The sequence below is a fragment of the Callorhinchus milii genome, unplaced genomic scaffold (genome assembly GCF_018977255.1).
Source record: "Callorhinchus milii isolate IMCB2004 unplaced genomic scaffold, IMCB_Cmil_1.0 Scaffold16, whole genome shotgun sequence".
NCBI lineage: Eukaryota > Metazoa > Chordata > Chondrichthyes > Chimaeriformes > Callorhinchidae > Callorhinchus > Callorhinchus milii.
In genome coordinates this window covers 16,097,291-16,111,410 of record NW_024704757.1, presented here as the reverse complement: position 1 = coordinate 16,111,410, position 14,120 = coordinate 16,097,291, and the positions used below count along the sequence as shown (strand labels likewise).

Here is a 14,120-nt window from a genome sequence, read left to right as displayed (position 1 = left end):
GGCGTCCCACAAACAGTCGGGGATTGAGTGACCAAATTATTTTTTTTGAAAGGGATTATTACCCCCGGAAAAGTGATATGCCAATCGACTAACAACCGGGTTCCTACTTACTGCTGGGCAAACAGGCGCGTGGGTGGAGTAAGGAAAGTCGCCCGTAATTTCGCGCTGCCCGGGAATCGAACCCAGGTCCTGTTGCTTGCGAGGCGAGAGCTCTAACCACTGAGCTACAGGACTCAACGCACGGGAGTTTGACTGGGGGGCGAGGAGGGGTACACCTGACTTCCCTAACCTCCCTGAGCTCACTTTACAACACCTGTGTGTGTGAGGGAGGTACACCTGTAACAGTTGTCCTGTTACAGGTGTACCCCCTCACACAGGTGTCTGTTACAGGTGTACCCCTCACACAGGTGTCCTGTTACAGGTGTACCCCCTCACACAGGTGTACCCCCTCACACAGGTGTCCTGTTACAGGTGTACCCCCTCACACAGGTGTCCCTCACAGGTGTACCCCCTCACACAGGTGTACCCCTCACACAGGTGTACCCCCACAGGTGTACCCTTCACACAGGTGTACCCCCTCACACAGGTGTCTACAGTGTACCCCTCACACAGGTGTACCCCTCACACAGGTGTACCCCCTCACACAGGTGTACCCCTCACACAGGTGTACCCCTCACACAGGTGTACCCCTCACACAGGTGTACCCCCTTACACAGGTGTCTGTTACAGGTGTACCCCCTCACACAGGTGTCTGTTACAGGTGTACCCCCTCACACAGGTGTACCCCCTCACACAGGTGTACCCCTCACACAGGTGTACCCCTTACACAGGTGTCTGTTACAGGTGTACCCCCTCACACAGGTGTCCTGTTACAGGTGTACCCCTCACACAGGTGACCTGTGTCATTATTACTGGATCAATGGCTACCAGTCGGCGCGGGGCGATGACGTCACGGAAAGGCCTCCCTCTGGCTGCGCGGGGGGGAGGGGGCGACGTCATCACGGCGCGACCGAGGTGGGCGGGATCAGCGGCAAGATGGCGGCGGGGAGCGAGAGGGACAGGTCTCGGGGCGGCCGCGGGCGCAAAGCGGCGCAGCCTCTGGTCATCCCGCGCACCGCGGCCGAGGAGCAGCGCCTGCGGCTCGAGCGCCTCATGAGGAACGCGGTGAGAGAGAGAGAGAGAGAGAGAGCGCGAGGGCCTGAGGCCTGGAGTCAGAGCCCCCCCCCCCCCCCCCGGGGCTCTGAGCTTCACCAACAACAACAATTTGCATTTATATCCCTAATAACAATAACAATCACAACAATAACCCCGGGGTTTGATCCGGCGCCCGGTCACGTCGTCGAGACGTCTCAAAGCGCTTCGCGGGATACACGGTACGTGTAGTGACTGTGTGTTTTGTGGGCCAAACCCGGCAGCCGATCGCACCCCAGCGACGTCCCCACAAACAGTCTGGATGTTACACCGACTGATTTTACATGGTGTGTGTGTGAGCGTGTACGTGTGAGGGTGTGTGAGTTGTATGTGTGTGTATGTGTGGGTGTGTGTGTCTGTGTGTGTGTGAGCGTGTGAGGGTGTGTGAGTGTGTATGTGTGGGTGTGTGAGGGTGTGAGTGTGTCTGTGAACGTGAGTGTGTGTATGTGTGGGTGTGTGAGTGTGTCTGTGTGGGTGTGTGTGTGAGCGTGTGTGGGTGTGTGAGCGTGTCTGTGTGTGTGTGAGGGTGTGTGAGTGTGTGTGTGAGGGTGTCTGTGTGTGTGTGTGAGGGTGTGTGAGTGTGTATGTGTGGGTGTGTGAGGGTGTATGTGTGGGTGTGTGAGGGTGTGTGAGCGTGCGTGTGTGTCCCAGAGTTTGCAGCAGGGAATTCCTCGTTCTGGAATGTTTTCCTAATTCCACCTGGCAGTCGACGCTCCTGACTCCGTGTCCTCCTCAGCGCTGCCCTGTGCGGCCGGGTGATGGCTTGAATGATTCCTTTTTTTTTGTTTATTTCAGACGCTGCGAATCTCCGAAGATGCCGACAAGGTTTGAGAAACCGATGACTTTCCCGGGACCGTGTGATTGTGTGCGGTAACATTGAGCCGTGTGGCTCGGTCATTTGCTCCTGTTTCTTCATCTCTCGATAATCTTTATCCCGTTTGGCCTCATTTGTTTTCTTCTGCCCATCACCAAGTTTTGGTTGTCAATTTGCGACATCTCCCAACGTGAAAGACACTGTCAAAATGTCAATCGTATCGTATTATATGGGTGCCAGTTGCTCTCTATCCCCTCTCGTGTCTGAGGCCATACAGTGAGTTGACTGGCAGGAGGGTATCAAAGCTTATCCTCCAATCTGCTCTCACTTTCATCCTCCAGCCCTCCACTGTTCCATTGCAATCAGGAGGGAGGGAATACTGGTTGAAGTTCCCTCCTCCCTAACCCTGGGAACTGAGACCAGTCACAGCCCTGACTGCTGCTCCAGGCTGAGATCAATAACTCAGTGCAGACCGGGAAAGGGCTGCTCAATGTTCCTGAATCCAACATACAAAGAACCTTGTTCTATACTGAATATTAATATGAGAGATCACAGCCACAAACTGAGGCCAAACCAGCGTCCTGTGTAACTGTCTCTGGGAGCAGACTGGGCTCTCTACAATATGGAGTCCTGTAGCTCAGTGGTTAGAGCACTCACTTTGCAAGTGAGAGACCTGAGTTCAATTCCAGGCAGAGGGCGAAACCTTGGGCTAGTTTCCTTACTCCACACAGAGCCTAATAATAATCCCTCCAAAACCAAAAGCAATAATAAATTGGTCATTTTCAATCCACGACTGTTTGTGGGACATTGCTGTGCGCAATTGGCTGCCGCGTTTCGCCCACAAATATACAGTCAATTCACTTTACAGTGTGTTCTGTGAAGCGCTTTGGGACGTCCTCCCGACGTGAAAAGCGCTATATCAAATGCAAGGATTATTATTATTATCTCCTCAAATCTTTACTGACTAAGAACGACTCAATTTCTCATTGAAGGACAAACAGGTTCCAATTCCCGAGAAACCCAAGGAGTGGGCTCCCCGACCTCCGCCTGAATTTGTCCGCGATGTGATGGGTGAGTGCGGGCTGGGGGGGCGGGTGGGGGCACTGAGGAGAGGGGGTATGTGGGGGACGAACGCTGTAGTGTACAAAACAATGTGCGTTCTCAGAGTGTTCCAGAACGGACAGGTCAAATTCGTCAAAACAAAATAACACACAAATGAATGAGGGAGTAAGAAGGCTGCCTGGCAGGTGGTGGGACTGGCTGTCAGCACAGGCAACAGAACAGGGAACGACACAGGGTTTCAGAAAGGAATTGCAGATTCTTGTTAACAATAAAGTTTGAGATATATGGAGTAGCTCTTGTAGCAAGTTAAGGGTCTGAAACTGGTGCTGTTATTATAACGGAACCTTTAAGAGTTCAGAAGTGTTTGGAGTTGGATTGCTGTGAGGTTTGGTGGCCGGTATTGACTGACTGCAGGAACTCTGCTCCGGTGACAGGCTCGAGCGCTGGGGCTGGGAGCGGGGAGTTCCACGTTTACCGACACCTGCGACGACGGGAGTACATGAGGGAGGAGTTCATGGAAAAACAGGCGGTCAAGGTGAGCGTGTGATACTTCACACCGCGGAGCACTTCACACAGAAGCTCAATTGTCAGGACTGTTCTTTTAACAAATGCAGCAGTTGGGTTTGTACACAGCAAGGTCCCTTGCCGGGCTCTGGGTTGAACGATCAATGTATCCGGCCACTCGACAAGTAATAAGCCCAGGAATGTTGCTCGTCCCACACTGTAGCTTGAGCTTTACTATTATAGGGAATCATAGAATATTGCAGCACAGGAGGCTGTTCAGCCCATTGAGCCTGTTCTTTGGAAGAACTATCCAGTCAGTCCCACTCCCCCGCTCTATCCTCATATCCTTGCAGTAAACAGGGGTGGGAAGTGTTGGCAGTGATGCCCTGATAGTGTAACTTGCCAGTTGATGGATGGCTGGGTCTTGGCTCTGTCCTCACGTGGCTCCGGTTCACTTTGTGACTTGTTTCGTGCCGCAGCAACGTCTTGAGGAGGAATTCCAAACTAAACTGGGCCAGAACAAGCAAGCTGCCGAGGAGAGGACCGCCAAACGCCGAAATAAACGGTAAAGGCAAAAACCTTTTATTTTCCTGGCGGTGAAAGTTTGACTGGCACGGAACACCCTTCTCAGTGGGCAGAGATCTTGCAGGCCACGGAGGGCGCATGCTGCTTGCTAATGGGCAGCGGGTTGGCAGAGGCATTAGGGACCTTAATGTGATGTGCACCGGGGGTGGTGGTGGGTGGGGGGTGGTTGTTGAACCAGCTGAAAACGGCGACTTTAACTGGCTGCGTTCAAACCAAAATCTATTTTTTGTTACAGACAGAAGTTAAAGGAGAAGAAAATGTTGGCAAAGAAACGTAAACCAGAGCCGAATAAACCAGTGGAGGAGGGTAAGCACTGACACAGTGTGTTAATCTTCATCATCTTCAAAACCCTCATCTAGGTCTTTGGATATAATATATCTAATATACCCAATATGTTGCAGCACTGAGCGGTCTCCACTTGGGATTCTGTAGGACCTGTAGCTTGCTCAGTAGGACCGGGGATGAAACTCTCGTCACAAACGTATAACTGTGCGTTTTCCTTGTGTTTGCTCCGTGCTTCAGGCTGTGACAAAGCTTCCAGCAGTGAGGAGGAAGAGAAGACAAAGAATTCGAGTGATGAGGCGGATGAGTGTGAAGCGTCCAGCTTTGTGATGGGCGGACGGTGACCCGCGGGCAGGCGATGTGACCAGGCTCCGGGGACAGGCCAGGACAGGGCCACAGCCGGGAGGATGGCGGGCAGGGAACGTGCCGGGCGGGGAGTTTGAGCAAAACCTGATTGGAAAGCTGGCCTCTCCGTGCACAGGACTCAAAAGATTAATCGTGGTTTATTTTCATTTATTGGTTTCAAACATTCCTTCGATCTGTCAGCTACACAAACAGCAAGTGATGGGGGAATGACTACATTTTGTATTTGGGCTTAATCACAAATTAAACATTTTGTACAAAAAAAAGCCAGTGTGGAGTTGGACTTTGTGAGAGTCAGTCACATTTGCACCTGTTTTTAGTGACTGCTTTTTCAAAAGAGTTTTGTTTGGCAGTGTGGGGCTAGATGAATGATAGGCCTTGAGAGGACTGTTGAGATGAAGCAGTATAAAGTTGAGGGACCTTTAATATTTCCAAGATTTAAACTGCGGTACAGATTTAATAGTTTAAGCACATTTGACAAACAAGACAATCTCAAGGGATGCTGCAAATTGTATAGTTACCAGCATCTAAACTGAACCATTAGCTGCAATGCTGCTTGTTATTTTATAAAAAGGTGAGTGATCTCAAGCTTTAGTCTAAAAAGAATGACATTCGTACTTTAAAAACTTACTGAACTCCATTAAGAAACAGTGTTTTAGTACATGCAGAAAAATGAAATAAATCTTGCCTTAATTATGGTCCATAGTTTCTAGTTAAGAATACAGCAAACTATGCACAATACACCCCAGCAGAAAATGTCATTGCTTCCTCACAACTCACTGAGGAAGACCCTGAATTTAGCCAGAGCAGCCTCTGCATCCACAGTGCGTACATTCGATAATCCTTCCCTGGGGAGTGAAAAATAAACGTGAAAAAATGATATAAAGTAATAATAATGCTTGTATTTTGATATAGAGCCTTATCACGTCATTGAGATGTCTCAAAGTGCTTCACAGAGTACACTGAAAGCGAATCAACTACATTTTATGGGCAAAACGCGACAGCCAATTGCACACAGCAATGTCCCATAAAAAATCGTGGATTGAGTGACCAAATTATTATTAGTTTTTGGAGGGATATTACTACTGGAAACCAATCTGCCAATCGACTTAACAACCGGGTTCCTACTTAAAGACTGAAAGAGAGGGCGAGACGGAGTCTAGAGACTGAGAGGGAGACTGATTACGGAGGGAGACCAGCAGAGTGCATTTATAGGCACTGAAAAATAATTTGTCAATTAGTTTTGAATCGAGTGTTGGGCAGAGAACGGACTGTGCAGGGACTCACTCACCACTTCCAGTTTGCTCTTGGGGACTCTGCAGATACAGTTTGTTCCGAAGTTGGTGTCTCGGGTCTGGATGCAACGCAGGCAGCACAGATTCTCATAGCCCTGCTTCTTCCACTTAGCAATGAGGTTCTTGTCAGCGTAACCTTCTCTGATGCAATAATCATATAGCTCTAAAAAAAACAAGAGTGCAGCATTTATGCAACCATACACTTTATTAACGTGAAGCTACTGAAACAAGGAATCGCCTGCGATGCGCTAGGGTTAAACGCACAACTAAAACAGCCGGGCCTCGTCACAAAGTTTACCGAACCAAACATTCTGACGCCAGCGAGCAAAGATTTGGCGAAACGGGAGAACTCAAAAACAACAGAGCTGCAAGATGCTTAAAGCCGCTACCTCTGCTGATGGCCTTCCTCTTGTAGAACAGGTCGAAGATGTACCGTGTTCGCTGGTGGTGGAGTCTGAAGATGGGCCACAATGATTCTACCTTTCTTTTCCCTTCGTGAGGTTCGGTCTCAGCTGCAAAAAAAAAAGGCAAAAGATTATTAGTCAGCACGTCGCACAAGAAAGTAATATAGCAGTCCAGCCTCCACCAGTGAAATACAATACTGCTGATCCCAAATACACAATACAAAGCCAACTTTTAGTACGGTATCTAATTAAAGGAATCACTTCACTCCCTCAATCACAACCCTCTGTCCTTTGCCGGCACAGAGGCTTCTCTTTGGTGCGGTTTACAAGTTCCCATTTTTCTCTCCGTTCACAAGATGCCATTGAGCCCCGACATCCAGGAGTTTTATGTTCCATCTTCCACCATATCCATCCCTCGGGGCAGAGTCCCCAAAACACACCGCGAACCTCACCCGCAGAAAAGATTAGGAGCGAATGGGAAATCTTTACCGAAACTCCGGTGGCCAAGGATCGGGGGTCCAACATTTTATCGTTTAGTTTCAACAGAGAAGGAAAGAATTAGGGGATAGAGAAAAAAAGAGAGGGGGGAGAGGGGAGAGGAGGGGGGGGGGGGGGGGAGGGGGGGGGAGGGGGGGGGGGAGGGGGAGAGGGGGGAGGAGGGGGGGGGAGGGGGAGAGGGGGGAGGAGGGGGGGGAGGGGGAGGGGGAGGGGGGGGAGGAGGGGGGAGAGGGGGGAGGGGGGGGGGGAGGGGGGGGGAGGGGGGGGGGGGGGAGAGGGGGGGGGAGGGAGGGGGAGAGGGGGAGGGAGGGAGGGGGGGGGGGGGGAGGGGGGGGAGGGGGAGGAGGGGGGGAGGAATGGAGGGAATAAGGAGAGAGGGAAGGAATGGGGAGAGCGCGGGGGCAAGAAAGAAGGAATGAGGGGGAAGAGGGAGGAAGAGAAGGAATGAAAGGAGGAGGAAGAGGGGAGACAATGGGAGGGAAGGAACGACTATGAGGAGAGAGAGAGAGAGAGAGGAAGGAATGGAGTTCTCTCTCTCTCTCTCTCTCTCGCACTCACCTTCCCTCATCTTCTGGTCCAGCTCATCCAGAGTGGGTTCGATCAGTTCCCAGCCGTCAGGCGGCGGCTTTCGGCTCCTCTTCACTTTGGGCATCTTCTCCCCAACCGCCGACAGCAGCCCCGGGTCCTCCTGGGCCGCCGCGCACACTGTCCGCGTCACCGCAGTGGGTCCTTCCTCACTTCGGCGTCGCTCTTGCAAATAATACCTTCCCCCCACCCTCCCGGCTCGCTGAGCCCACTCAGGGACATGTTTGTGTATAGCCGCCGCTATTGTAAAGACTCGGCGGCGGTGAGTCTCTCTGTAGATTGTCTTCTCGCCGCTCAAAGCTGTTAAAATGCCGACCGAGGCTTTAGTTGCCCGGATCGCGCCCGATTTGACGCCGGGCAACGAAGGCGACGCGGAGTCGGATCAGTGACGCGATATTCGACGACCGGTGGTTTGCAATGTGGTGCAATCAGTGCAACCGCCGAGTAAACGGGAGATCAAGTAAACTCCGCCGATGGTTCTCTCTAATTCTGCTCCGTTTGTGACAGGCAGCTGTTGGGCGGGCTGGATTGTCCCCCTCAGGATTGTTCACTGAACACACAGTCACTACACTCTACAGTGTCTCATGTGAAGCGCTTTGAGGCGCCTCGAAGACATGATGAGGCGCTGTGTCAAATGCAGGGATTATTATTACTATAAATGCCCAATTGCTTCAGACCGGGACCGAGTCATGTGTAGCCACAGTTTTCTGCTTCGTAGTTTGTCGCAGACCTTCAGGTCCATTACTTATAAACTGCAATTTTGCTGTGTGTGTGTGCGAGTGTGTGTGTGTGTGTGAGTGTGAGTGTGTGTCCGTGTGTGAGGGTGTGTATGTGTGTGAGTGCGAGTGTGTGAGTGCGAGTGTGTGTCCGTGTGTGAGGGTGTGTGTGAGTGCGAGTGTGTGTCCGTGTGTGAGGGTGTGTGTGAGTGCGAGTGTGTGTCCGTGTGTGAGGGTGTGTGTGTGTGTGAGTGCGAGTGTGTGAGTGCGAGTGTGTGTGTCCGTGTGTGTGTGTGCGAGTGTATGTGCTCAAACATCAGAAAATAACTGAAATTCCATTGTTCTCCACAGAGCATCGGATCATTTACAAATGTTGGGCTGTGGGAAAGCTGCGAACAGATGGTGCAGACACTGGAGTAATGCCATCTTTCATCTTTACAAACACTGACACCGACAGAGAGTCTCGGTTCACAAAAGGAGCTGCTTTCTTTTCAGCTGAAATACAAAGATTTTATAGGTAGCTCTGAAGTGAATGTCCCTGGTTACTGTGGTAAACCAACTATCTGCCTGGAGATGGTATTTGATTAACTCGAGCCAGCGATTTAACAAAGTTCTCCTCCAAGGCATGGGATGAAATCATTTCTCACGGAAATAACATCCCATCTGTCTCAGTTTATCATTAAAGATCCCACGGTACTGTGCGAAAAGAGAAGGGAAACTTTTCGCTCAATTTCCCGACCAACAATCCACCAGATAAACTTTGTCACCCACTTCATGCTTGTTTGCGGGACATTGCTGTGTGCAAAGTGTTGTAATTCCTAGCATTAGGTGCCTTATTTCCCAGCAATAAGTGCAACAAAATCTTTTGGCACAAAAATGTGGCCGCAGAACAATTCAAACTCCACTTAAGCTCGCTTCACCGACAGCGACAGTTGCCATAAAAACCGATATGTTGCTGTACTGATTGAAGAGAAGAACCTTTCCCTCTCCCCAAATCTGATTAGAAGAGGAATGGGGAGCACAGTGAAGGGGGCGGCTGGCTTTTAACGGTAAGTAGGAGTTTGTGTCTGTGTTTGGGAGGGTGGAGGGGGGAAAGAGTTTGAATCGTATTTGAAATATTACAGACTTTTTTATCCTCAGATTACTGAAGATGTTGAAGCAGACTCTTGCTGTTTTACTCCTCACTACTGCATTAACTGCTATGTTTTTTGGTAAGTTTCTAGAAAAAACAGCTTACGGCGCTGAGTTGCGCTGTGTTTTGGGCTGCACATACAGTGTAGTGTGTGCCTTTGGTCAGGAACAATACACACAATTTGAAGGTGAATTTATTCCGTTGATAAAATAATAATCTGCATTTGATATGGCGACCTTTCCGTTTGGAAACGGATCTCAAAGTGCTATACAGGACATATGTAAAGTGTCTGTATTGTGTAGGCAAACGCGGCAGCCAGTTTGCACACAGCAAATAGCCCACAAACAGCCATGAAGTGAATGTCCGATTTTATCTGGAGGATCGTTAGCTAATTTGGAGGATTGTGGAAAGAACAGAGGAATGGGAAGGAGAGAGTCCTGTTGATGTCCTAGAATGGCACAAGACACAGTGGGCTGAATCACCTCCTAAAGTACAGAGATTTCTATGTCTGTTAGTTACCTGCTATTTCCCTCACACTCCCAGCACAGCGCAGAAGCTGTTCTTGCTGTGACATGTTTTTGCTGTGGTTCCTACTCTGATATCTCCAACATACTTGCTTTCCAGTGGAGCGAGAGGGTCACTGGTCACCGGCCAGAAACGTGAACCCGACTGATCGTTTCCATTCCCAAGGCCAGAGACGCTGAGGCCAATTCTAGCATCTCAACTCTTGTTCCCAGCTGGGATGGTCTGACTCAGTGCAGAACCATTAAATATCGGACTTTCTTGGTCCATGTGGCTCAAGCAGTCGAGCAGTAACTGTACTGAGCTTTGGAGGAAGCTACTTTATTGTTCCAATGTACTGAGTTGGAATGACCTTGTTGAAGTGTGTTTTTATTGTGACTTCGCGTTGATCTTTAAACTAAAATGTTTGGTGCCCTTTTTTCTTCTTCCCAGCTGAACTGGTCACAGAGATTGTATTGTCGACCGCAGACTACAGATCAGCAGTAAGTCTCCCAATGCATCTGTGCTCATTTCAGTGAGGATCAGGCACTCATTCACCTTAGATAGACACAATTGCGTTTTCACCCTTCCAATTACACTTTTATTCAACGTCTTTTACACATTGTGCTTGTGGGACATTGCGGTGAGCAAAATAGCTGCTGCATTTGTTTCCAAAAATACAGTCACTACCCTTGACACTAATTAATGTGCGAAGTATTTTGAGACATGTCCTAGTTTTGCTTGCTATAAAAATTCAAGGATTATTATTATTACTATTTTGTAATCTCTTATGAATCCAGATATTTGCATTGATCTTATTACTTGCTATAAAAATACAAGGATTATTGTTATCTTTTGAATTCGAATCCTTTGGCCCAATTTCAGTGAGTTTATCAGTTTTCGGCCAGGCCACTGGGTGATGCTTCTGTTCCATCAGATTGTATTATTTGCAGTTTGGTGAAAGGGAAAACCTGATACAGTCCTGATCCAGCAGGTGGCTGTTTCAGTGCATGATCAGCAAAAGCCAGTGACAGCAGATTACGTTCACCTCTCCTGCTGCAGACATGCAAACCGTGCTGGCAATTAAACACACTAAAGCTCCTAGATATTGCTTCAAGATTATATACCTTGACGTGACTTTAGGGAATGCTTTGCCCATTGTGTGGATAAGTGTTTGAAAGGAAACAACAGGGAGCTGCTGAGTATGAAGAATCACGGCGCCCACCCCACCCCAGTGACGGTCTACCTGCTGGGATGTGACCGCTCAATCAGTATGAGCGATGTTTGGTTTGGTCACTCAAATTCTGCGACTGTTTGTGGGACGCTGCGGTGCGCAAGTTGGCTGCTGCGTTTCCCCCCACAAAATAAACAAGTCACTACACTTTACAGTATATTCTGTGAAGCGCTTTGAGACGTCTCAACGACGAGACAAGGCGCTGTATCAAATACAAGGATGATTATTACTATTATAACAACTGAAAACCTCTGACTTCTCTTCCCTTCTTGCAGATGTCCACAGGCTCTGCCCTGAGGAATACACCTTCCTGCTTCTCCTGCAGCGGCACGGAGGCCTGTGCTCAGCACCAGCTGGTGAACTACACAACAGAGAGATGCACTGACTCCACTGCTAGCTGCTGGGTAAGGCTGAAGTCATAGTGATCTGGTCCTAATTCTAATACCTGTGTCACCCAACCTCCAATTTGGGTCCAAATCCCTGACTCTCCAGCGCCTTGGGAGGTCCTCCCGACGAGAAAGGCTCTGTGTAAATGTCATTTGTTGATTGTTGTTGTAAACTTAATTTCTCTTTTCTTGTCTGATTCTATAATCCGAGTTTGGGAAACAGATTAGAGCAGCTCTTCCGTTCTCTCGCTGTGACACAGTGGCCGGCGCTGCCTTTGTTCTCTGGTGTCACTCCTGTAAATTACAATACCTCGGCCACTCAGTGGTTGATTGAGTGAGGACACTGAGCAGCGTGAATCTGGACAATTCACAAAGTGCCAGGTTTTTTGGGTTGAGTCCAGCTTCCATTTGCCATTAGAAACAGGGCATTAGTCCCCATGTAATCCCAGCGTCACTCATTTTAATTTTCTCCTTTGGGGATGAGCTCTGGAGACAGAGTGAGAGCAGACACATTTCATCCACACGGATCAATGAGCCCTGTCCTGCGACGTGACGCTCTTTCTAGAGTTCCCACAAGACACGTCGCATCAATCGCGGCTGGCGCCACGTTAATTATACAAGCAGCTCAATTTTTGGCTTCTTCCACTTTTGCATTGCGTGCATTACAGTAGAACACTTCCTCCCCACCCCGGCTCTTCTGGGACTTGCAGTACACAGCCTTTCTGTCTCTGCTTGTTACCGCCACATGATGTCATCTCAGGGGTTGTTGGTGGAACATTATTTGAGCTGTGATTTGAAGACAAAGGAAGCTAAGACAGCAGCTATGCTTAAAAGGGAATTGGATAAGTATTAAAGGCACAAGGGGAAAGGAAAGGAAATGGGGATTATAATAATAATCCTTCTGCTTGACATAATGCCTTTTAACCTTTGGAGCTTCGTAGAGGAGTGAGTGACTGTGTGTTTCGCCCCCAAAATATACAGTCAATTCACTTTACAGTATATTCTTGAACACGTGATAAGGCACTGTATCAAATGCAAGGATTATTATATGTAGGTGTAGATGAATGCATGTGGCAGCACAATTGCACACAGCAGGATCTCACAAGCAGCCATGAAACGAGTGACCAATTTTATTTGGGGGAGTGGGGGGGAGGGGGTTGTTGGCCAAGACACCGGGAGAGAGAATCTCCCTTCTCTTTTCGAATAGCGCCTAAAGATTTTGAATGCCCACCTGAACAGGCAGACAGAACCTCAGGTTTAATATCTCATTTGAATGACGGCTAGAGCTATCTCATTAAGGATGGATGATTGTATGTACAGCTTCACTCGCCATTGACGTCCGATGCTGTGTTCCAGATCTGGGTGTCAAGTCACGGGCAATGAAACCAGCATGACCCGTGGCTGTGGGGAAACCTGCACGGATTCCAACATGGAGGAGGCCTGCCAAGAGGCGACAGGCCAAAAGTCCTGCACCAAGTGCTGCCGGGGCTCTGAGTGTAACGTGGAGATGCTGCCCGGCAGCGGGAACAGGGTGAACCCCGGCCTGCGAAACATTCACTTCATTCTTTCGCATACGTTAATAAACGTGATGGCGTAAAGCAGTTTCCATAGATGGGAGGCGTTAATAACCCTTCGTAACCTAGAATGGATTTCACCCCTTAACCTCTCCCTCCACTGCTCGGCTCCATTCGCTATCCAGGCTCCCGCATCTGTAAAGTCATACATCAGCCAGTCCAACCCGAAGGACAAATGAGGAAAGAATAATGGAGGTAGGGAGCTGAGCGGGAAAGTGGGATCAGATTCAAGTGGCTCAGGTGCCAAACACCAGAACATTAATATTAATAACCCACTGAGAGAAACGTTGTTTTTCCTATTTAGTGGTTTTCCTAATTTTCCTAACTTCAGGATTTGAAGCTAAAATCCAGCAAGATCCACAACCATTTCTTTTTTCAAAAAAAAGCATATTTTGCCACTTTCTGATTTCAATCTCTTATCTTCCTTTGCGTGGAGAGTGGTGGGAGTTGCGCTCGTACAAACAGGGTGCGTCTCAGCTTGTACATCATCCCCGCGGGCTAGTAAAGAGGCGCGCGAGAGAGAAACAGCGCCGCAGAATAAGACTGGGACAAATTAGCAGCTCCTTCGAACCATGTCATACAGGGCGAAGCCTTAGAGGTGACATCATTACCTCCCTGACATGGGGAGGGGGAAGCCAGGGGAGTGTTTTCCTGGTCCGCACCATATTAGCTGATGAACTAATGTGGACTCATTGCCGTCTTTCACCCGTTCAGTACCATTTCCCAGCTTTGCCGCTCTGACCTCATCTGTACGTAATATCTCGAGGCAATCGGAAACGTTCCGTGTGTTCACGTTGACTCGAAAGAGAGAACAGTTTAAAAACTCGACTTGTGAGAAAAAAACCCTGAGGTCCACCTGAACCCCATGGAAACCTGTGCACTCGTGTGGGATCTTCGTGCTCATCTCTCACCAGCGGTTCCCAATAAAGGATCAGTCACTCGAGTCAATGAAGTCTCGACATTTGTTGTAAGTGCCGCGGACACCACCCCACGT

At 49.2% G+C, this 14,120-nt stretch overlaps 2 protein-coding genes across 2 annotated transcripts; one reads left to right on the top strand and one right to left on the bottom strand.

The window, feature by feature from the left end:
- The first annotated feature begins 1,008 nt into the window (after positions 1 to 1,008).
- On the top strand, positions 1,009 to 5,067 carry prkrip1 (PRKR interacting protein 1). The gene is made up of 7 exons (XM_042341206.1): positions 1,009 to 1,164; positions 1,987 to 2,016; positions 2,998 to 3,076; positions 3,502 to 3,602; positions 4,051 to 4,136; positions 4,392 to 4,462; positions 4,679 to 5,067. Exons 1-7 carry the CDS (start codon positions 1,036 to 1,038, stop codon positions 4,780 to 4,782), a joined length of 600 nt encoding a protein of 199 aa, XP_042197140.1. The 5' UTR covers positions 1,009 to 1,035; the 3' UTR covers positions 4,783 to 5,067.
- Positions 5,068 to 5,207: 140 nt separating this feature from the next.
- On the bottom strand, positions 5,208 to 7,721 carry bud31 (BUD31 homolog). The gene is made up of 4 exons (XM_007906108.2): positions 7,557 to 7,721; positions 6,486 to 6,608; positions 6,093 to 6,259; positions 5,208 to 5,649 (listed from the first exon to the last, which is right to left on the bottom strand). The coding sequence occupies exons 1-4, from the start codon at positions 7,648 to 7,650 to the stop codon at positions 5,599 to 5,601; spliced, it is 435 nt and encodes a 144-aa protein (XP_007904299.1). The 5' UTR covers positions 7,651 to 7,721; the 3' UTR covers positions 5,208 to 5,598.
- Positions 7,722 to 14,120: the final 6,399 nt, after the last annotated feature.